Genomic DNA, 25,101 nt, shown 5'->3' with positions numbered 1-25,101 from the left:
GAAAACCCACTGAAGTTCACATGGTTCAACATGACAAAAGGCAAAAACACCAAGACAAAAAGTAACAAAGCAGCGTGATCAACCCAAAATCCAGGAAGATGACACTCACCCTCATCCTGATAATCAGGCAAAAAAGGTGCATCCGATGTGAGAGAAGGGCCATGAGTTCCACTCTGATTATCATCGGAGCTGTCCTGCCCAAGGTAACTTTCAGCTTGGTCTCCCCCTAAGGGACAAAGAAGAAAGAAAACAAGGTCATACATTGGACATCTTTATAAAGGTCTTTGTCGATGTCTTCTGATATTCATCCTTGCCCTCCTCCGAAAGATAAATCTTTTACTTGGTGGACGTGGCCGCTATCCATTAACATATAAGACACAGATGAATAAGGACCAACTTACCTAGATGGGAAATTTTCCAGTCAGCTAACTAACTAGAACTTAGAAACTGTTACCATAGAGTGGGGACACCTCTTGCCACCCAGAGAAACTTTCCATCGTACTTAAAATGAAAACACAACTATATATATATACCTATTCATAAATATTGGCTTCCATTAATTGCAACCTTTATCCTGAATGTCTGTTTCTCTTTATATTGCCAAATGGAACAGAATAAATCATACAAAGGGTTAACCTATACATAATACAATGTAACAGGTCAATATTCTTTCCTTCTCTGAAAACTAAGAGACTTAAAAACAGAGAGAACCTAGACTTTGCTGAATTCTATTCCAATTTAAATCACTACTTGTTTTGCAATCTTAAGAAATTCTCTCTTTATAATTCTAGTTTACAGCCTATGCAACCAACCCCTTAGGAATTCTAAAAGCCCTAAGAAGGTAATATTTGTTCTGTAAAATGGCTTTGATGAAAGGTAATGTATATGCAATACTGAATTATGCAATTAAAACAATGCTAATCCCCTTTGGGTGTTTTCAACATACATTGGATTATATTTTGTAGAAGTGGCCCATGCTATTATGATACTTTAAAAGGTTCAGACGGAAGATGTTCGATCATTCAGAAACCGGAAGAAAAGGCTCTGCATTGTAAATGGCTTTCCTTAAAATCCCCCAAACAGAGGTACAGTCTGCTGATAAAAGGACACCAACAGCTGCTCAGTTCATTTCACAAACATGAAAAGGGGATTTTCAACTGAATTTAATATTATCTCAAATACTAATTTCCAAAGGAAATCACCAATGCTAATCTCAGTAAACACTGTCGAGTTTTGGCCCTGGATTTCAACGAGGGAGCAGTGAAACCAAACAACCTACATAGAATCTGTATTGCTTCACTTTAAAGGTTTATTTCCTACAATTAAACTGGAAGGATAGGGAGGATATAAAATGATAAAAAGAGAATGGCTGTAGCCTTCTCTTTCCATAAATTAGAAGACGATAGCTAGTCTCTTCTGTGAACGCTCGATGGTAGGTAGCTTGTCTGTCCACAACTGACTTGAGCACCTGCAGATACAGGGCTTTAGGAATAAAGTACGGACTTGATTGTGGAAAAGAAAAGTGAAAAACAACAACAACAACAAACAACAACCTCACAGCAGTGTTGGCCAGAGCCAGAACAAATCCTCTCCTTTATTAGGGCTACAGATCAGGATACAAAGCTTATTACAGTTATGCTTATAGTATCGCTGTGAAATTTCCCTTATAGTCAGAAAAATTCTCAAATACTGGACTGAGGATTAAAGTACTGAAATTTTACATCAGTGGAATTTGTAAATCCACTGAAATTCTATTACCAAGCGGACCGCTTGGCAGGTAACCTGAAAGTGAGCTGTGAGGTTAAAGGAATTTTAAAATTGTGAGCCAAGCCGAAATCTATTTTTTAAAAAAAGCAGTAGTTTGGATTACCACAAAATTTAACATTTGTAGGTATACTGAACATTATTTATCAACTGTCATTCTAGACTCAAGGTTTTCTGCTTGCTTCAGAAATTTGACAAAGTTACTCTTATGTTTTCTAGCATTCCAGGCTTAAAAAAAAAAAAAAGCCAATCAAGTGGGACTTTGTTTTGTTGTATTTTACTGAACATTTTTTTAAATGAACATTTTATTTTGGAATAATTTTAGATTTATTGAAAGCATTACAAAGATAGTACAGACAGTTTCCGCATACCCTTCACTCAATTTCCCCCAACTTCTTACATAACTAGGGTATTTCTGTCAAAACCAAGAAATTAACATTGCTACACTGCTATTAAATAAATTATAGACTTTATTTGGATGTCACCAGTTTTCCCACTAAGGTCCTTTTTTTCTCTTTTTTCTTTTTTTAAAATTTGAATCTAATTAGCCAACATACAGTCATTAGTCACTACATCATTAGTTTTAGATGTAGTATCCTTTTTCTGATCCGGGATCCAATTCAATTGCCTTCAGAGTTTTCATTTTAAAAATCTCATCCAAAATACCAAATACCTGCCTGGATTTCACATTTGATCTATTGGCTTCAGATGGAAAAGTCACTTCTGTGTTTTCCCTAGGGTTTCTGAACACAGTTACCCAAGGTGGGCTTTTAATAGTCGTCCCCGTGCCAAATGTAAGACCGTGCCTTTGTAAAGTATACAACAACAAAGGTATACAACTCAATGCAGCAAAAACGGAGCCTGGGTTAGTACTAAAAATGGTTGTGGTGGGGGAAACGTTTAAAAATACGTCTTACATCCAAGCATAATTTGTTCCTGATGATGGAAATGTTGCTATAAGTGTTTTTAGTGTCACATCGAGTGGCCCAACTCCCTTGGGCACACGCAGAAAAAAGCCTATAACACTATATAAATAGATACTCCCGTGTAATTAAAATGATTATAACTACTCAAGATGCATGGGTGAAAAGTTTTATAGGAGAACCAGCAATTACTGTGGTCATTTTGGATTTGTTTAAGTTTAGAACATCATTTTTCCTTAGAACATAACCGCACGTGATCGCTGGATTCATCTGCAGCTCTGAGAATCACAGTTCCAGGCGACTACGACCGTCGTCCGGTGGGATCAGACATAAATGATCACAAACTATAGTGACAGACACTTCCATTCAGCAGCTCTGCAATTAGGGCTTCGAACTCCATTGCTTAGAGTGGCTTTCTCACAAGCAAGACCCCTTGCCACTAGAGACACACTTTCCCATTGCAACTTGCTCAGAATCAATATATTTCTATACAGATATATATTCTAACACACAATATCTCCATTAATCACGTCTACTACCTCCAGTCCCTTTTCTTTGTATTTCTAAACAAGATCTTGGGAAACTATATCAAGGGTTCATCTGCTAGTAGCTGGTAATTTGCTCCTCTATCCTAAGCATCCTAAGAATTGGGCGCTAGATACACTCCTTAGTATATTCAAGGGTAGGTTCTCCACTGAATATGGTACTGAGGGGCCTATAAGGGGGATGATTTCTCTATTGTTCTTTCCTGAGAATCAAACTCAATTTCATTCATGCTCCGTAGAATGATAAGTTGTGAATTTCTGAGGTTTGGAGCAGAAATATAAAGCAGCTTTGTGTCAGGTGTGAGGTAATTATTTGCTAGGGTTTCTGTGCTATTTGTTTTTATTCCCAGTGTTTTCATTAACAGTTAATGAGTTTTCCCCCTTAATTCTGAAACAATAGCTTGGCCACTAGAAGTTGGCTTTTTTTTTTTTTTTTCTGCCATGGATTCAACCAGCTGTTGCTGCTCCATAAACTTTATGGAGAAGTGAATTAAACTGCTAAAAACTTTCATTTCCTAATTCAATTCCAAATAAAACAGGGAGGGGGGAAAATGAACCATGATGATATTCCCCTTCTAGCTATTTTGACTCACAGCAAACCCATCTGATTCTGAACTTACAGGTACTATTTGGGGACAAAAACAGGCCATAATGACAACTTTACCAAAGAAATGAAAAAAAAAAAAGAAAAGAAAAATGGAAAGCAGTTTAATCATAAAAAGTAACACAACAGGGGCGCCTGGGTGGCTCAGTGGGTAAAAGCCTCTGCCTTCGGCTCAGGTCATGATCCCAGGGTCCTGAGATCGAGCCCCGCATCGAGCCCCGCATCAAGCTCTCTGCTCAGCAGGGACCCTGCTTCCTCCTCTCTCTCTGCCTACTTGTGATCTCTGTCTATCAAATACATAAATAAAATCTTTAAAAAAATAAAAAGGAACACACCAATAGCAAATAGATAAGACATAAATAGATGTTTGCTTATTCGACATATAAAGGCTCAATGGTTTTTTCACATTTGTATGGAGCCATCATCTTTTACTTCTAATTAATTGTGAGCTGTGTTATAAAGACTTTATTCACATCTGCAACCAACTGTTTCTATAGCATAGTTCAAAATTCCCAGGGTTTGCTATCACTTCACCAAGTATCTCAGGATAAAATAAGGAAATCAAAATTAATGTAGAATTATCAGCAATTTTTTGACATTTGTTTTTATTGTTGCTACTGGAAAGGAACACATGACTTCTGACTCTTTAATATTTAAAAACCCATGAGACACACAGTTCCCTCTTTAAACTAATAAATTCTAAATAAAATGCTATAAATAAAAGTCCCTGATCCAAATCCAGTTAGTTTTCATGCTTGATAGCATTAATATTGCCAGGTTTTCATGGATCAATTTAATAGTAATGCAGTTCCCAAAGCTGAACTAAGGTAAGACTGGAAAAAAACTGCAGCGTATTATTCCTTATTATAACCATTCACCTAAGTTATTGAATATAACACTAACTACAGAAATAGATTGGGTACATATGTGCCCATATATGTGAAATGTTCCTCCCATGTAAATATGTTATGGAGCCCATTTGCAACACCAAAGCTAAAGTTCTGTCAACACTTCTGTTATAAATTAGATAACATTTTGCACATACTCATGCATTAGAAAATGTATAGTGTTTCCCACAGACCATCTTAGAGGCTTCACTGGTTTCTAAATATCCATTTGGATTTGCGTGGTTAGTTCTTGTGATTAATCCATGTGTAGTGAAGGTCTCAAATTCTTCTCCATTGTATAGTCTGACTTCCTGCCCACCTCCTTCTCCCCCCTCTAACATCTAGCCATAACTCAATGTATAAATATTCTTTTTTTCCCCTCCAAGGCCCTGGCAGTGAGTATAATAGTACTGAATGTCATTAAGTCTACAGAACAAATGATAGCCCAGGTAAAGAAAGTTTCCATTTATCATTCTTTTAAAAAGTTGCTCCAATAAGATCTGAAATATATATGAAATAAATTGAACCTAAGGTCAAAAAAAAATTTTTTTTTAGCTCATGATACTGTTTACTAATTGTACTATTTTTATCATGCAGAGAATAACACACTTCCCAAGAACATTTAGGGTTATTATTTCAGAGAACAGCACAGTCTAAATGATCAGAAATGGAATAAAATTGATTTGATGCTACAACCGAAAGGGTAGCATAGCTTAATAATATTTCCTAAGGAACTACGTTTCTGTCAGTTGGGGGTTGGACAGGAAAATGCCCATGGGAACCAAATGAAAAGTTTTTTCCCCCTCTTTCAGAAAAGGGATCCTTTATGATGCAGTTTTTCATTTTGACCAGTAGGGTGGGCTGCAGTGTGTAGCATCACCCTCGTTCTTAAAAAAGAAAGAGAAAAGAAAAAAGGTAACCACCAAGTGAACCCTTCTGTTCCTACCCCTCCCCCCACCCGAAAACGCTAAGATTTTTAACCCTTCTTAGGTTTCACACAGGGCACACCTACTGGACATTAACAAACTGGAAGGCTGACAGCAACAAATATAAACCAGATAATTGTATATGTGACAACACACACTTCATAAAGCAAATTATAGTCTGTCAGCAATCATTCTGGCTTTATAACAACACATTCCATCTACCACTGTTATTGTTCAACTGGTACTAAAATGAAGCCTGCTGAGTTAGAATATTTTCAATAGGAATGAGATTTTGACAGAATTCAAAACATGAAAATTTAAGTATGTGGTCTATATGGATAAATATGCTGGACAATAAGTGCATTTATCGTATGTCAACCAGGCAATCATAACCTGGAATTATTGGTTCGTAGTTCTGTTTTCCTTGGACCATGGTATTCTCAGTGTTTAATTCTTGTTAGGAAGCTATTAAACTGAATTCTCAACATGTTTTGACTTAGAGGAGAAAAGTCAGTTATAGCAATAATAAAAAATAACAGCTTTACTGAAGTCTTACTGGGTACACGCTCTAGGTCAAGACTCTTCGTGTACAATCTCATTTAATTCTCAACATAGTCCTGAGATATATTATTGTCTCAAAGCTGTGGATAAAGACAGTGAGACACAGAGATTACATAACTTACCCAAAGTCAAGTAAGTGACTCATAAGTTGCAGAGCTAGGCTTCAACCCCACCTTGTCTAATTACTAAAGTCTAGTTCTAATCCACTGAGCTGTACTGTCTCCAAATCTGTACGCTTTATAAATTATGATCATTACTCAAAGGCAAAGCATACTGAATGACAGACAGTTACTTAAATTTATGGCATGTGCTATTAATTAGTGTTTTTTCTTTACTTCGGTAAAATAAATCTACAGTCAAAAGTATAAATTATTATAAATAGTAGTAATACTAGTAGTCCCATTAGGTATGGAAGTAATCAACAAAGTCAAATGTGGTCAGTGATTTCATGAAGAAGGAGCTGTTCAGTTCACAGGTTCAAATTTACTGTGGTACTATTGTTGTAGTGATTTTTTTAAAAAAAGATTTTATTTATTTATTTAACAGACAGAGATCACAAGTAGGCAGAGAGGCAGGCAGAGAGAGAGGGAGGGGGAAGCAGGCTCCCTGCTGAGCAGAGAGCCCAATGCAGGGCTTGATCCCAGGACCCTGGGATCATGATCTGCGCCAATGGCAGAGGCTTTAACCCACTGAGCCACCCAGGCGCCCCTACCAACATCTCTTCTTGAGAGAACTAGGGGTGCCTGGGTGGCCCAGTCAGTTGAATGCCTGACTTTTGATTTTGGCTCAGGTCATGATCTCTGGGTTGTGGAATGAAGCCCCACACTGGGCACTGAACTCAGGGAAGCACCTGCTTCAAATGCTCTCTCTCCCTCTTCCTCTTTCCCTCCTCCCATTCATGCACTCTTTCTTTTTCTCAAATAAATAAAATCTTAAACACACACACACACACACACACACACACACACACACACACACACACACACCCCTACAGGATCTACAGGCTAAGGGTAGGCATAAGAAAAGTTTTATGGAGGTCCAAAGGGTAAAAATAAAATATAGAGTCAAGGATAGATTATGGGTAAGATTAGCAGGCCTGAACACACAAAACTTCTAACATCTTGAGGAATGGTAAGTTTTCTTTGTGGATGATATAGACCTCCAGTACCAGGGAGCTGTAATGGCGGACGGTGACAAGATTCAGCCTTCCAGTGACTACCCCACCTCAAAGAGGGTTTCCTGTCCAGGTATGAAAACAGCACATAACAACAACATCAACAACCAAAATCTCTCACTATCAACAATTCCACTCAGCGTTTGGCCCCTTTTGGGACAGAAGTTTCGCATGGAAGAGCATTTCCTTATTTCTAAAATTTATTTTTCCTCTTTTATTAGGGTATCACTAACAGGAAAGTACACAAATCTTGAGGATAGTGGTACTGCATTTTAAGTTAAGGAAAATACCTTCTGGAGAGGAACTGTGGCCAAGAGCTGCTGTGGCCTGGTAAGTTTGTATAAATACATGTCAGATGACAAGGGGATGTTCAAAGACTCACTCTCTTACTCTTCGCCTCACAAGAGTCAGCAGTGACCGGAAGCTTCATTTTGCATATCCTATAAATGCCCTCATCCATAACTAAACCATTCCTTTCCTGTATTAGTGATACTCCAGCCATCCTTGTAAATGGTAACTATTAAACAAGTTTCTGAGAGAAGTATGTATTGATGGGAAGTGCAGTGAAAATTTAATGCTTTAAAATTTGGCTCAATGAACACATTATTTAGCTTCCAAAAATCAAACAAATTCACTGGCTTTCAAGTCCAAAGACTTAACCTACTTACCCACAGAAGTTTTACTTAGAAAACCAAATCTGTATTCAAATTAACCATAGAGTACACATTTCTCTCAATATCTTGTGTCCAGAATATGAAAATTCATTAGAAGCAGAATTCCCAAAGCAGATGAATTCTTCTTTTTTAAAGATTTTTTTTTAATTTATTTATCAGAGAGAGAGAGTGCGAGCACAGGCAGACAGAATGGCAGGCAGAGGCAGAAGAAGAAGCAGGCTCCCTGCTGAGCAAGGAGCCCGATGTGGGACTCCATCCCAGGATGCTGGGATCATGACCTGAGCCGAAGGCAGCTGCTCAACCAACTGAGCCACCCAGGCGTCCCCGAAGCAGATGAATTCTTATGACAAACTTCCCTGTTTGGAAACTGTACTCCTTACCTGATTTTCTATATTGGTCCAGGGATAATACTCTCTAAAAGAAATTACTTATACGTTTTTTTTTCCCCTCAACATAAGTTCCCAGAACAACGAAGCTTAAAGTGCTCACTTATTTGCCAGTTATTTTCTTTGCCATTTACATAAAATAAGAACTCTACGAGCTTTTAATGACCACATATGGAAAAAAAAAAAGACTGAGATAGAGTAAGAAAGGTGTTCTTTACTGGTGACCATGGTGTTATATGATACTACTTTATCATTTATTTTTAAATTCACTTTGAAGTGATAAGTCAACCCAATACACCCACATATGCTGTCCTCAAACACTGGTTTCATATATAAAAATAAATAAATAAGGAGACAAAAAACAAACAAACAAACAAACAAAAACAAACCTTGAACAGATATGAAACTACCAAATCATGATTCAACTGAAAAAGGCTCACTACTGTGTTAAATGTAGTTTTTTGGTAAGCTGCTTTTTTGCCTCCAGTTGTACTGAGATATCAACGACCTTATATTAGTTTTAGGTGTACAACACAGGGATTTGTACATATTGTGAAATGGTCACAACAGTAAGTTTAGTCAAAATCCACAACTTCATATAGCTGCAAGTTTTTTTTTCCTATAATGAGAACTTTTAAGATCTACTCTAGCCAACTTCCATATATATAATACAGTATTGTTAACTATAGTAAACTTCTTTATTAGATTAAAAAAAGTTAAGCATACCCAGAATAAAAATTTCAAACATTTCAAGAAGGTATATAATGAAATATCATCTTCTTTCCCTTCTCTTGGTTCTTCTCTCCAGAGGAAACCACTGTGAGGCTTTTTGGGTATTCTATAAATTTTCTATCTAAATATAACAAGTGTCTGCATTAGTGGTGTTTTTTTTTTTAAAACAAATGTTAGCATTTGTCCAGTTCTATATTCTGCTTTTCCTCCTATTCATTTATCTTTGAAGTTCTTCCATATCAGCATATATCAATTTATCTCATTTTTCACTTTAACCAATTTTTAGTAAAAAAAAAAAATAATACATGCATATGGTAAAAATCCAAACAGTACCAAAGGATATAAATAATGAAGTTTCTCTCTTCCACTCATATAGCTAGCCCCCTCAGCAGAGGTTACATGCTTCCAAAAAATAGTCTGCACAAGGTGAGTGTATATACACACACAGAAACAAATTGTACTATATGTGTCTAAATTGCCTTTTCACTTAACCATATACCTTGGAGAGCTGCACATGTTACACACACATATATATATAGTATTCTTTTAACCTATATGTAACATTCCAGTAAATGAATGTGACATAATTTATTTAACCAGTCCCCTAATGCTGGACATTTGGGCTGTTTGGAATCTTTGCTATTCCAAACAATATTTGTACATAATATACTGTGTAGAGAATATGCTAGAAAGCATATTCTAGAAAGCAGCAGCATCTGATTCCAATGATCTCTTTCCTCAACTACAGTTGAGTTCAGTTCTTTTTCTTTTGTTTCAATATCATCTACTCCAGAAAAGGGCATTTAGAAAGAACATAAAAGCTGAGAAAATTTTAACATTGAAAAGAAAAAAAACTGAGTCTTTTCACTTAAAAAAATTATTCTTTTTGACAATTGTTATAAAACAGTGTATTAATTTTAAAGTACACTTGTCCACCCTTAAAAAAAAAAAAAAAACAACCAAACAGTAGATGTATAGGATGTAAAATATTTGAAAAGGTATCAAAGTCAGTAATTAACTTCAAAAGCAACTTGTGTGTATATCCACTTTCCACAGATTAATTTGTATAAAATGTAGCAAATAAGGAAAGGGGGAAAGGCCTAAAGGAAGTCAAGTCACAAAAGCAGCTGTCAAGATTGTTGATGCTAAAAGGTTGGGCTAAAGCCAGAGGTAGGAGTATTCGTCCTGTGTATATTTCCTGCCATTAAATCCCCAAAAGACATAGAAAACATTCTGGAAGATTTCTTTATAAAAAGTAGTATAGGTTAGGATATTCTAGGTTCATAACCAACACTTGTGTTTATAAAATATTAGCATTCCAGGAATAGTGATAGAAAGATATTTAACAATAAATTACAAATATTGTAAATTCAGACTTTTTCTTACAGTTGCAAACACATCATAAATTTGGGCTGTGTTTCTTTGTATAAATCCTACTTACGACTGTGCTAAAACCTTTTGGCATGAATGCAAAGAGTATTTTCATAAATAAAACTTGGTAAAATCACTGTACACTCCATTAATTTAAAAACACTCCTCTTCAACTTCAAAGGGAAACCCTTTTCTCCTTTTTTAGTGCAAAAATGGTGTTTCTTTGCTGCTTTAATGGTTTGCTTCTTGTAGCTGTCATAACTACATGCTCCAAGTATGCGATAGTAAGAGACGAGAAGTTAAATGACATCTATGCTTCGATTCAGCATGTCTCAGACATTACAGATCCATGGCTCATGGATCTAACCTCTGAAGTGTCTACCAATAAAAATTCTGAACACACATCCTATAAGTGCCTCACAAATATGTATATAGCCTTATACTAGGGTTCAGCTGGAATGGATGAATTTTATGGGAGGACATGTGATATATACAGCTTAAGTTCTGTATATGGATTTACTCTCAAAGCCTTACTTTGAAATATAAAAATAATACTTGCTTCCACTAGTAAGTGACTACCAGGTGGCAAGTCCTCCTCATGAGTTCATCATCTCACTATAATTCCTTACAACTCCCAATATCTGTGAAGTAGATATGATTAGCAATATTTTGTAGATGAAGAGGTTATGTCACTTGCCATCACTCACATAGTTTGTAAGTAGAGAAGCCGGGATTCGAATTCAGGTCTGATGTCCAAACTCATGCTTTTGCCATTATAAAATATTCAACTTGAAATTTTTGTAAAAGCTAACAATTCTATGTATTTTGTGTCTACGATACATAAGGTATTTTATGTATTAACATACTAGGTTCTCCCAGTAGAAATAAAAGGATAACGTCACATATTGTTATTAATCTCAACCTGGATTTCTTTTCCTTTTATCTTTGCATTATGAAGAATTTTAAATGTATACAAAAGTGGACAAAACAGTGTAATACACTCCCATGTATACATCATCCATCTTCAGCAACAGTCAATTTATGATCCATCTTGTCTCATGTAAACCCCCACTCCATTTCTTTCTTTCTCTCCCATAGTATTTTGAATATCTATTATTTTGCTACTCAAAATATTATTTTGACTAGCAGATGTCAGACATCTTTTATCTTTAAATATCACAGTGTGTGTCTTTCTGAGATAAGGAATCTTTTAAAAAAATATATAAGCATAACACCATTGTCACACCTTAAAAATTAACAATAGATTTTTTTTAATTGAAGTATAATTGATATTTAATCTTCTATTAATTGCCAGGGTATATCATTGTGATTCAGTATTTATATATATTATGAAATGGACCCCAAGGTAAGTCTAGTTAGCATCTGTCACCATAGAAAGTTATTATGATATTATTGACTCTATTCCCTATGCTGTACCTGACATGCCCAACAATTATGTATTTCATAACTGGAAGTTTGTACCTTTTAATCCCCTTCACTTATTTCACTCACTCTGGTAGCCAACAGTTTGTTTCCTGTATCTATGAGTCTGTCTCTGCCTTTTGTTTGTTCATTTGTTTTTTAGATTCTACATGGAAGTAAAATCACATGGTATTTGTCTCGCTCTAACTTCACTTAGTATAAAACCCTCTAGATCCATCCATGTTGTCATAAATGGCAAGACTTCATTCTTTCTGATGGCTATGTAATATTCTATTGTATAATATACCTCATCATCTTTATTTTTTTTTAAGATTTTATTTATTCATTTGAGAGAAAGAGGGAGAGAGCATAAGAGTGCAGGAACCAGGCGGAGGGGCAGTGGGAGAGGGAGAAGCAGACTCCTGGAGGAGCAGGGAGCTCCAGTCAGGGCTTGACCCCACGACCCTGGGATCAAGATCTGAGACGAAGGCAGACGCTTAACCGACTGAGCCACCCAGGCATCCTGTAGCTTGCCTTTTCTTTTTGTTGATGGTTTCCTTTGCTGTGAAAAAGCTTTTTAGTTTGAAGTAGATCCTTAACATAAAATAAATGTTCACATTTCTAATTCTCTCATAGCTACAACTTGTTACATTTTATCTGACTCAAGATGAAAATGAGGCCCACACATTAGTTGATATGCCTTTTAAATCTCTTTTAATCTACGGTTAATAAGGCTTTATAATAATATTTTCTTTACTCACTTTGCATTATTTGCTTTTGCCAAGCTGTATTTTTAGGCATCAGTTTACATTGACAAGGGATATAGGCTTGCCATTTCCTAAGATTTTTAAGATTCACACAGTGGAAATTTTTCATGTTTCATGTTTCATACTGGATCATTTTCTCAGAAACTCTCTATACCATTCAGGAAAACATTCAGAAAGCTGGCAAGAAATTTTACTGGTTTATATTTACCACTATCACAAATATAATTTGAGTGACCTTTGGATAAAAATATATGATTTTGTTATATGTATTTATATATATATATAAGGTCTTTCTTTTTTATTTAAATATTATGTAATTTGCTTTAGATTCTGGGCCCATGGTGGTCAATTTTTCTAATATTCATGATGATGTTTTTCTAGCAATACATTTTTAATTATAAACATTATACCTTGTAATTCAAATTTGATTAGACTCTGTTGATAATTAACTCATTTTATAAAAAGGGAAATTAAACATAATGAAGTAAATCAGTTTGCTCAATACCATAGAGTTATACTGTCACCGTATCTGAAAGGTAAAACTAATGTGTGTTTAACATCTGATCAGTATCATGTTTTGGGTATCTGATTAATGAAATGGTAAAAGCTCCATGGTAAAGATTCCAGTGAATTTTCTTTGTAACTTTAAGTGAAACATTAAGGAAAAAAAGTTCTTAAAGCAAACAGGACTTGAATTGTCAAAGGAATCTATGTCTTATTAAAAAATAAAAATAAAAAGCCTGTCCCAGTTTCTCCAATCATATTTGAGCTCATTAAAAGAGCTCTTTCATTTATGTTCCTTCCACATTAAAGTAATAAATTATTTGGATTATGTTTTATTTTCCCCATGTTTCATTCTTTATTAATGAAAATCATTCATGAAGGTGACAGTGGACCAATAAGAAAATTTGGGTGGAAATGTGAGGGAAAGAATTGCCATTAACATTGTCATAAATACAATCTACATTTTCTTACTGTCCAGATTCCGTGCTAGGACTTACACATGTTACCGCCAGTCCTCATAACGCCATTGCAACAGACAGTAAAATACAGTGACAGAGAGCATGGGCTTTGAAACTATGAATGAGTATGGAGTTTCTTATTGGGGTCACAAAAATGTTCTGAAACTAGAGAGTGGTGATGAGTGCACAACTCAGTGACTATACTAACAAGAACTGACTTGTATACTTTAAAAGGGTAAATTTAATGTTATATGAATTATTTCTCAAAAAAGCTATTACTTTTTAAAAAGCGAATGCTATGGAGTCAGCCTAACCAAGTTAGAATCTTTGAGGGGCATGATCTTGAATGATTCTCAACCTCTCTGTGCCTCTGTGCCCATGTCTGTCAAATGGGTGTATTAGTACCTACCTTCATAGGGCTATTCTGAGAATTAAGTAAGATAGTGTATATAAAGGTCTTAGCACAGTCTCTGGCAGATCCTCCATTTATAGATAGATGAGGCAACTGAGTTTCAGAGCAATTAAGTGATTTGCTAATGTCACATGACCTTTAGCTAAATGGTATAGGTGGGATTTGAACTAGGTCTGTCAAGCCTCAATGTCCATGCTCTTTTTTTTTTCTTTCCTTTTTTTTTCCCCTCCAAGATTTTATTTATTTACCTGATAATGAGAACAGGAACACAAGCAGGGGGAATGGGAGAGGGAGAAGCAGGCTTCCTATCAAGCAGGGAGCCTGATGTGGGGCTTGATGCATGGCTCAATGCGGGGCTCCACCCACAGACTCTGGATCATGACCTGAGCCAAAGACAGATGCTTAACAACTGAGCTACCCAGGTGCCCCTATCCATGCTCTTTCTACCATACCAAGTTTCTTCTCTAGAACAGAGACAAGGCTCTCCCTGACACTATTCAATAGTCACTCCTCCACCATATTAAACCTGGGATTGAATGGAATGATGGGATAAGAAAATTTTTATTTGCAAACTTCTCTATGTCTAGGTAGTCCATTCTCCCAGCATCTTTCTTTAGAGGGTAAGCTTTAAAGCACATTGTACCAACTCATCACAGACTTTTCCATAACCAGTTGTTTAAATACAGGCTACTAAAGAGATTTATAAAGAAGGGATTTTTTATAAAATCCCACCCCTGGGGCACCAGGGTGGCTCAGCTGGTTAAGCATCTGCCTTTGGCTCAGGTCATGATTCTGGGGCCCTAAGATTGAGCCCCTGCAGCGGGCTCCCCTGTTCAGTGGGGCATCTGCTTCTCTCTTTTCTTCTGCTCCATAACCCCCTGTTCATGCTCACTCTCTCTCTCTCTCTCTCTCTCCCTCCCTCTCTCAAATAAATAAATAAAATCTTAAAAAAAAAGAAGAACTATTTTCCTTCCAGACACCAGATTCTAGTTTAGTCCAAATATCCTGAAGAACACAAGTCTGTATTTAGGCAAATGTCTGGAGTTGATAAAATTCATCCCATCATCTTCCTATACAAGGATCCTGCTATAGATAAAAATGATAAGGAAATCTGAGGTCATCATTTCTGTCCTTTCTCACTCTCTTCCTAAAACTACCTAGTCGTCTAGAGCTTTTTAACTTCTTCTGCCAGCTGTTCTCTTATTTACATATTCCTATACTTTTCATATTCCTAAACTGTCCTATAGTACCTTACAGAGACCTGTTAGTGCACCCACACACCCTGGCAGTTTCTGAAGCACTTAGCAATCAGTTAAGATCCAATCGAAAGAGCAAGGTAAAAGATAACCTCCTTCCCCCCCAAAATATCTTAGGGGGAGGAGCAAGGTTGGGGCCAAGACACAGTATGGGTTTTCCAACTTGATCTTTCCCTACATTTACTTCTAAATGAGCAAAGAATTTGCCACATATATCCAATCATTGTTGAGAAGCAAATACAGTTTTTTGTTCTAAGTAAATTCTTCAATTGTCCCCTTGGCTGCTCTACCTCTTCCTCTTTCTAAGAGAGAAAGGCTGCGTGGAAGTTGCCATCAACCCGAGAATGACTACAATGCCACTGTTACAAGAACCTGGTAAGATGTGCCCTTTGTCTTTGTAGCCCCGTATAGTCTCTTGTGTTCTACTCCAAAATTCTCTTCTCTTTTCAACATTACTATACCATAGCTCTGACACGAATTCTTTATTTCTCCTTTAGGTAATTAATTCTACCCTCACAGTTCCATTCGTTTCTGCCAGTTCACATTCATGTTTTGCCCCCTGTGGATTTTGGTTAACATCTGTTAAACCCTGAACTATACAGGACCATTGCCTGGATAGCATATTTCACACTTTGCAAAGCAAACTGCCACATTGTTACATAAAATTCTCTGTTCCCAGTCTGTGTTTTTAGCCATAAGTGTGTTAGGACAGCGAGATACACAGTAACATCATCACATTATTTAAAACATTATAAATACTATGACCAACTTACAAGAGTCAAAAAGATTTAAACATGAAAGATTTTTTTTATTTCTTAAAGTTTGATTTTTTTTAAGATTTTATTTATTTATTTGACAGACAAGTAGGCAGAGAGGCAGGCAGAGAGAGAGGAGGAAGCAGGCTCCCCGCTGAGCAGAGAGCTCGATGCGGGGGCTGGATCCCAGGACCCTGAGATCATGACCTGAGCCAAAGGCAGAGGCTTTAACCCACTGAGCCACCCAGGCGCCCCTTAAAGTCTGATTTTAAAGACAATCTTAAATAGACTTGAAATACACTAACGTATGATCTGGGAAAATTAAAATTTTCATAAAACTAGTATTATTCCTCACAATTTGAATTTCTCTTAGGTATTATCCTCACGGAGAAAGGATACATTGACAATATTAAGAGAATAGAAAAACTGGAAAGTTTACAATCGATTTAAAAAAATTTTAGAGCAAAATAGTTCATAAAGCTATTTGTAAGCTTGATTTAAAACTCTCCCTGATTCTCTGAGAAAATTTTTTAAAAAGCCATTTATAATAGGTTAAGAGTTAATATTCAGAATGATGTTTCTGACATTCTCAACCAGAGTATTAAAAGAAAGAATACATATACTTTAAAGATATCTTTTCAAACTGAATTTGGAAAAAAGAATTCCAATTTTGAACCTTTTAAGAATACGTTCTAATCCTGTTTTTTTTTTTTTAATTTTGCACACAGCTGTTTGTTGTAGTTTTTAGAATCATGCCAGATGCTGGGTTCATCAAGCAAAAGCAGGAAAACAATGGTTTGAAAGCAATTAGAAGCACCGAGACTTCAGTGAGGCTCATATTAAAATGTGATAACACTGTTCTAGTGGGAATTTCAACACTACTCCATTTCTGACATTTCTGGGCTGCCAGACAGGCAAGCTGTGTGGAAGAGCACAGTGACCAAGGAGGTAACATACTGGAATTTATTTCTGGAGCAAATGAAGAATTAGCTGAGTTGGATCCCTCCCAAGGTTTTTATTATGGACTCGGCCACCATTTTATTTGAATGTTAGTAGATCCTGTTGGCATCTGACAAAGCTTAAGGAGTAAAAGCATATTATAGCTTTGGCTCTGTAAAATAATCTAACACCAATCCACTCAGAAGGCAGATGCATTTGAGCCTCTTGTTGCTAAAAAGCAGGGCAGGGGAGCCCAGCAGGGTGAAGATTAATTAAACACTCCACTAACTTTCCTTAGAAATGCCTAATGCCACTCTGTGTAGAAGCTTATTTAGAAGATGCAGAAGTAAACCATACCATCCACACATTTTTAGTGTAAAACCATAAATGGCTAAAAAGCACTCACCTTGGGGCTGACTATCCCAATAATACCTGAAATACAAAGAAGAGAATGGAGATAAGTCAAACTTGTATTTCAATCTTGGTTGGCATATGGTAGAGACAGCACCTACTCCAAAAAGCTTGCTAAACAGTGAATAACCAGCCAAACCACTACCCACTTTGAGAAAAATGAAAGGGTTGTTCTTGAGAGTTGAAAGATTCTCAGTGGCTTTTAACTCATTGTGACTCCGGAGACAGTTTTGACCATGTTGCTGGGTCCTAAGGGGGTCCTAAGAGGTTACCTAGCCATGGTCCAGAGTTTCTCATCAGGAGCTCTACAGGCTTGGAGTGTGACAACTCTTTGTTGTAACAACCAGTCTTGTACAATCAGCATCGCTGGTCCTCAGCACCTAATACCAGTGGCACCCCCAGTTACAACAACCAAAAACGTCACCCACCCAAAACATATCCTCAAATACTTCTAGGTCTAAATTCTTTATTTTACAGGTGAAGCATGCATAACTGGCTCAAGGTCACCTAGCATTTTAGTGTCTGTGCCAAGACTGGGGTCCTTGCAGTCCGCTGTATCATTGTCCACCCCCACCTCCTCTTTTATTTTGGGATATTATTGGCAAAACCAATAACCCCTCAAGTCTTCAAACTAATGAAATGGCAGTGGGAGAAAGGATCATTTGTAAGTCACTTATTTGGAATGTACATTGCATTTCCCCATAGAAACAAAGTTCTATATGGTGGCTACCCACAAAAGTCTATTGTACTTTGGATTCCATTTCCTCCTGCCTTCACAGGAACCTTGCATTATTCTATATTGATTTTCTCTTGTATATATTCAACCTCTTCCTCTCAACTTGGCCCTTTCCATCAGTGTTTCTGCTCACATACAAATAAAGCAAAGCCTCCCTCACTCTCTTCATATCCCTCCATCTGCTGCCGTCTTCCCTTCACATCACAGTGAAATTTTCAAAAACTGTTGTCTGTAGTTTCTGTTTTCTCCTACTCCCACCTCCCACTCACTCCTCAACATACTCCAATCTTGCTTATCGTAACCACATGTTAATTCTTGCTACGGATATAATTCCATGCCACTAAATAGAATGAATACTTTTCTATCCTCATCTTGACCTCTCAGGAATGTATATGTTCATTTGAACACTTATTTTCCTTGGGAGAGAGTTCAGAGTTGTTGTTGTTGTTTTTTTTTTTTTTTTAAGTCAAATGCTTGAAAGAATCTATAACCTAAAATAAAAGATTAAGAAAAAGGCAATACATGGGCAATAATGAGGTGTATCTTTTAACACACACATGACTGAAATAAGGTGAGGCTACTTTAGAGACAAATGTCATTCCAGTAGATATCTGGGTTATTTCTTTATAAGACTAAAGTTCAGGAAACAGAGAAGTAGGAGATAAGTGGGAGTATGTTGCCATAATCCAGAGATGCATTTGTGGGAAATTATCAGAGATAAAGAAGAGAAGATGAATTATCAGAGATAAAGAAGAAGATGGAGAAGCCTCCTGGTTGACTTTTCTTATTCCTTTCTTTTCCCAGAAGAGTTCTGGGCTGTCAATCAGGTGAAGGGAAATATAAGATACTTGGATGACAAGGCATGGAAAGTTCAAGACAGCTATGACATCTACAGTGGAGAGGGGGAGAGGGAGGGGTGGGAAAGGCAAAGCTGCAGCAGCTGGAAAGAAGGGTGTCCATGTCAATAGGAAGGCATAGGTAGCTTGAGAGTGGCGGTAACTTAAAACAAGTTTTATATATTAGTACGACGGGTCGATCTCCCCGTAGCAGACGGTGCAGCTTCCCACTCTACCTGGTCACGGTGAAGAGTTTTTCCACCAAACTCTTTTTTTTTTTTTAAAGATTTTATTTATTTATCTGACAGAGAGAGAGAGAGACAGTGAGAGAAGGAACACGAGCAGGGGGAGTGGGAGAGGGAGAAGCAGGCTTCCCACCAAGCAGGGAACCGATCCGGGGCTCGATCCCAGGACTCGGTGATCATGACCCAAGCCGAAGGCAGACGCTTAACGACTGAACCACCCAAGCGCCCCCCACCAAACTCTTTTCTCTAAAACACAGTTAATCAAGCAAATCATCAAAGGGGCGAGCCATTTTCCATGTTCCCCATCTCCTCTGGAGGCACTGTTCCAGCCTTTGATCCCAATAATTACTCAACCTCCATTTCAATATAAATAGAAATTAGAATGTAAGCCTGGTGCAAGTGTGGGGGGGCGGGTAGGGCAGGAGGGTGTGGGTGTACTTCTCCTTCCAAAATGTATACGATGGCAATAGCAGGAACTTCACTAACTGATATTATTCTCATTTATTGACTGAGAAAAAAAAAATGGAGCCATGCTTGTGGCAGTTAAAAGGCCAACTTTTGGCCAATTGTTAAATAGGTGAAACATGTTATTGATAATCTCAATCTCTGCTTTTCCCCACAATCCCCACTCCAATGTGCACACATATTTTCAGTCCCCTTCTCTACCTAGTATAGAGTGATGCTGATTTCCTGGTTTTCTTCTTAGTTAAGAAGATCTTACAAGTTCACACACACTGAGAGTATCGCTTCTGCCAATCATAGCTGTAGCCTACGAAGGCTGATTACAGAGAAAGAATTCAACTTAAAAGTATTAAATAAAGTAGCAGGTCTACCGATTTGATGCTAAATAGCAGAATCTGCCTTAATCTTGATGACACTGTAATTAAATATTTGTCAGTAAAAAATCAGATGTAGAACTTCATGTGGAATGGCATGAAGTGAAATGTTCGTTTCCTTCACTTTCAGAAGGTGTAAAACAATCCTGCTACCCTACCATCTAAATCTTAATTGTGCAACAATCCTAAAGAAAGTTTGTGTCCGCGCACACGCACGCGCACGTGTGCAAACACACACACACACAGAGTATACCTCTAAAAGGCAAGGCCAAAAGGTGAGCAATCTTGTCCCTCACTGGAGGGCACCGTGGATTAGTCTCCGCTGGGCACAATACATCAAAAGTCCTGATCTTGTCTCATTAAGCATATCCTATGGATGGCCTTCATCACATTCTCTGGAAAGGTGACCCCACACTAGAGAATTCTACACTCCTTAGGAGGCATTTAGTCAAACCCTGCTCCCATCTTCTAATTCTTATCTTTCACTCTAAAAACAATTATCCCTTAGCTAGAGACTCCAACAAGTCTGAAACTAGACATTTTAAACCAAAATACAAACACCACAATAGAATTACATAGAAGAAAAGGCATACAGACACACACACACACACACAGAGTTGTGTTTATCCTAAAGGCCTCTGAGAATTTCATATCAGGCCTGTGCAGATAGATAACAAACACTTCTTTAATCTTCCCTTTGAAGCTTCAGCTTCAATATGAAAAGGAAGCTATCACTCCGCTGTAATATCCATACTCAACATCATCAGGTCCATGCAAATGACATTTGGAGCCGGAAAAATATGAGTACAGAACGAGAAGACAGAAATTGCTGCAACCATATTGATGATTATTGTTTTCACATTCAGTCAAAATAAATCCATCCTTCTGTGATCCTTCAAAAATGAAAATGGAAGAACAAAATTTCCTAACATTTTGTTGGCTCTGCAAAATAGGGTCTAGTGTGTGTTACATTACATGGGAGGCAAAGTTTGCTATTTGTGCTTCTAAATTTAGAGAGATTTTCAGCAAACTTTAGTTTAGGGAAAGGTAACAACAAATAAATGGGATTCACTATAGTGAGGGGATCTTGAGGCTACTACAGAAGCAATAACAGTAATGACAAATAACAACAATGTTAAGATTTCTCATTTATATTGTGGGCACTGTCCTAAACACTTCTTTTATATGAACTCATTCCTCCAAACTATAGCCCTCTTATTATTTCCATTTTATAAATAAGGAAACCAAAGTATTGAGAGGTGAGATGACTTGCCCATGGTTTACACAGCTGGTAATAAGGCAGACAAGTTTCTAATCCTAACAACTAGTTCCAGAGTGGGCACTGTAATAACAAATTAAGAAGGAAAGTCTTGAAAATATAATCTAACTTTAAAAATTCATAAAAAATAATTTTTTCTCTGAAGACTTTCTATTATCCTAACAGAATTCAGTCACTCAGTTGACAAATACTTGTTGAATGTCTTCTATGTGACAAGTCCTTTGTTCTGGTTCCTTGGATGAAACGGTGACTAAAGTACACATAGTCTGTCTGCAGATATATTTCAGTATCTTTCAAATGGCAAACAAACTTCTAGTTTGTCACTCAAGAATCACAAAACATTAGATTCCTACTAAAAATGAAGCTATCAACTCTTAACCATTAGATGGGGGAGGGGGTTTGAGGTGGGTATCAAACTCTTGACCTTGAAGCTAACCAATGAACATGGTTATTGAGATTAAAGTACTCAGGGCACCTGGGTGGCTCAGTGGGTTAAGCCTCTGCCTTTGGCTCAGGTCATGGTCTCAGAGTCCTGGGATTGAACCCCGCATCGGGCTCTCTGCTCAGCAGGGAGCCTGCTTCCCTTCCTCTCTCTCTGCCCGTCTCTCTGCCTACTTGTGATCTCTGTCTGTCAAATAAATAAATAAAATCTTAAAAAAAAAAAAAAAAGAAAAGTACTCAGAGCTTTCACCACTCAGCCAGCTAATTAGATCCTGGTGAAGGAGGTAAAACAAACAACTGTAACTACCCCCATATTATTGCAAATATCTAGGAAGGAAAAATAGTTCCATTTCCTGATTATAATAAAAAATAGCATATTCAGCACTTTTATATGTTTTATATGTATTATTTTATTTAATCTTCATCACAACCCTATGAGATCAGGACTATTATTATTCCCATTTTTCGGATTAGGAAATTGAAACTCAGGAAGGTCAACCAATTTGACCACAACCACATAGCTATTAAACAGCAGAACCCAGATTTGTATCCAGGTCTCCTTGGTTCCAGAGCTCAAGCTCTTAAATCCCACAGTACCTGCTTTTCTATTGACTGCAATATAGAAAACAAATCAATTATTGCCAGACAGCTTAGTATTAGAAAGTAGTTAGATCAGACATCTTTAACTTAGAGTTCACAGTTGAGCTATAGAAGACTCATGAACTCCTAAAAATCGTGGGTAGAAAGCAACCCATGTTTTCTTTTCCTTGAAGAAGAGTCCATAAACCTCATTAGATTCCAAAAAATGCCAATAACTCTTACCCTCCAAAATGATAAGACCCTCTGGATTAGATGAATAAGACTGTAATGGCATTATAAAACTAGCTACCCACAAAGGCCAACATCTGTAATGTTATAAATCTAGAAGATCTAAATGAATTTTTTTGCAACTGAAGTATTAAACATGTTATTCTACCTGTGACTTATGGAAATTTAAAACACATCATACATTCTCTGCCTCATTAAACCACCTGCTAAACAAAATCAAATCTCTTCTTGATGACTCAAGGATATAAATTTGAACTTTGGTTTTTGTACCAAAACAGTGGTGCTTCCTACATGAATAGGCTGTCTGCACTACTCGCTATCCAGAGATGACTTCTATTTTGCTCTTGACCATCTCTTGGTAATACTATCTCAAAAAGGATGGCAAAGAATGAAGTGCTATGCTGATATTAAAAATGGAATTCAAATGGAAACCTCATTGAGCAGGGCTTTCAACAGCAAGTTGCTAACACTAGGAAAACCCCTTGCAATTGACCTTGATCAGTGAGCCACATGGTAGAGACTGATACATGCCCCAAGGAAATGGCTTTTCTGAACAATGCTAATAATCTGTACCCTGTAGATACTTCCTATAACTTCTTTTCTTACTTTGGAAGATTTACTTGATTTCAAATCTTTCTAGGAGCTATGCTCCATTTCAGAAAAATGGGCAAGTGGCAAAGGGTCATACCGCCCATGACACCCAAGAACAGAAATGGGAAAAGAGCACCATCTGGTGGAAGTCCCTGGTGGAGGCATCAGAGGCTGGGACCTAGGGTCCTGGGCGTCAGCCTCAGCAACAGGCAGGGATGGGAAGGCCTCTGGAGGGGAGCTGGTGCCCCCTCTAGTCCCGTACCTTTAATCCATCAAAAGGACAGGACCTAGTATCTGCCTACAAGCAGCTTACAATCTAAACGAGCTATTTATACATCAACAGATGTCAATCTAAGATAGGAAATAACAAATAACAGACAAGCAGATAACTCAGATTATAGAAGGACCTGCCACAAGAAGTTCCTAGGTTCTTTCTTTGGGTGTAATATGTCTGTGGTCTTGAGTCTATACCCACAAGTTTTAGAAACCCACCCTGGAAGACAACACAATATTCTCCTACTTGTGAAATGGTCACAATTAAACTTTTATTAAGTAATAAACAAGCAACATTATCTAATGTTGACAGTATTGATTTTTTTCAGAACTCTGTTCCCAGACCATAAAAAAGAAATAAAAGAAATAAGACCTTACTTATCACTGGAGTTTTCTGCAACACTTTCACTACATAAAATCCCTGCTATGCTCAATCCAACATCCACCCTGGATACCAACAGCAAGAAATCTGGGTGCTTTTCTCAATTGATCAATGATTATGGTCTTTCACCCCAATACTGAAAACTTGCATTCAAATATTCCTTCCCCTATGTTCAAGCATCAAGACTGCAAATTGTGGTTGAATGTCTATATAATTCCCATACTCTCTGCATGTAATAGGCAACCAATTAGAACTCAATGAACTATTAAAGAAAAATTCCAGCCAGGTACGTTGTGACAAAATAGAAGACCCTAAGAGTTGAGATTTATTTTTTTCTTTCTGTAGATAAAGGAGAGCATCTGAAGGATTGGTTGGTTGGTTGCTTGTTATAAGGATAGGAAATGATGTCCACTGTGATCAAACAAACAGAAATACGCAGACTGGATGGGAGGGAGACAACCCGAGAGGCCGTTTACTGGAGCTCAAAAAGAGAGACAAGAGATTTGATAACACACGTGGACGTGGGCTGGGAACAGAGCAACAAGAGGAAAATCAGAGATATCTTTTGGTTACAAATGTGTATGGGAGAGAAAAGGCAGCACTTATATACAAAGAACTCCAGCTGATTACCATATTTTAAACTGCAGTATCTTTGGCTGTTATCCTGTCACTTCTGTCTCTGCTGATGCTTGGAACCTCCTTTTGTTTTATTTTTTGCTCGCTTCAGGTTAATAGCTACTCTTGGACCACCAAGACTCCTAGTTATCTGATTCATGAATAACTGACATATGCATGACACTGTGACTGTGGACCCTCTAGTCATTGAATTTTACAGCTGGAAGGTCACTGAAGGTCATTTAATCCAGCCCATCACTTTCCAGATGAGAAAATGAAGTATGGAGAGGTTACATGATTGCGCCATAGACGTTTAGAAGTCCACATTGTGAAGCTACCACAGTTTATCTTGGGCAGGCAGGTTCAAAAACATGATAGTCACTTGAAAATTCCTTTGGTATTTCCCTTATTATGAACATGGTTACATTATCCACCTGAGAACAAATGTTACACAAAAAATATTTAGGCTGGATTAGTTCTCAGAGCTCATCGAGGCAGAGCGGATTTCTCAACATTAACATGCCCACATACCATCTATATCTCAAGTTATGAAGACTGCATTCCCTCT

The 25,101-nt window shown here is 37.3% G+C and overlaps 1 protein-coding gene across 1 annotated transcript in view; it reads right to left on the bottom strand.

Moving 5' to 3' along the window:
* SKAP1 (src kinase associated phosphoprotein 1) overlaps window positions 1-25,101 on the bottom strand; it is a 280,237-nt gene that overhangs the window by 201,800 nt on the left and 53,336 nt on the right. Inside the window, exons 3-4 of the mRNA XM_032319898.1 lie at window positions 17,467-17,492; window positions 110-226 (exon numbers count right to left, since the gene is read on the bottom strand). Coding sequence (XP_032175789.1) covers window positions 110-226; window positions 17,467-17,492 — 143 coding nt within the window. The remainder of the gene's footprint in view (window positions 1-109; window positions 227-17,466; window positions 17,493-25,101) is intronic.

This window comes from Mustela erminea, chromosome 18 (genome assembly GCF_009829155.1).
Source record: "Mustela erminea isolate mMusErm1 chromosome 18, mMusErm1.Pri, whole genome shotgun sequence".
NCBI lineage: Eukaryota > Metazoa > Chordata > Mammalia > Carnivora > Mustelidae > Mustela > Mustela erminea.
The sequence above is the reverse complement of the archived record's forward strand: the minus strand, read 5'-3'. Positions and strand labels throughout refer to the sequence as shown.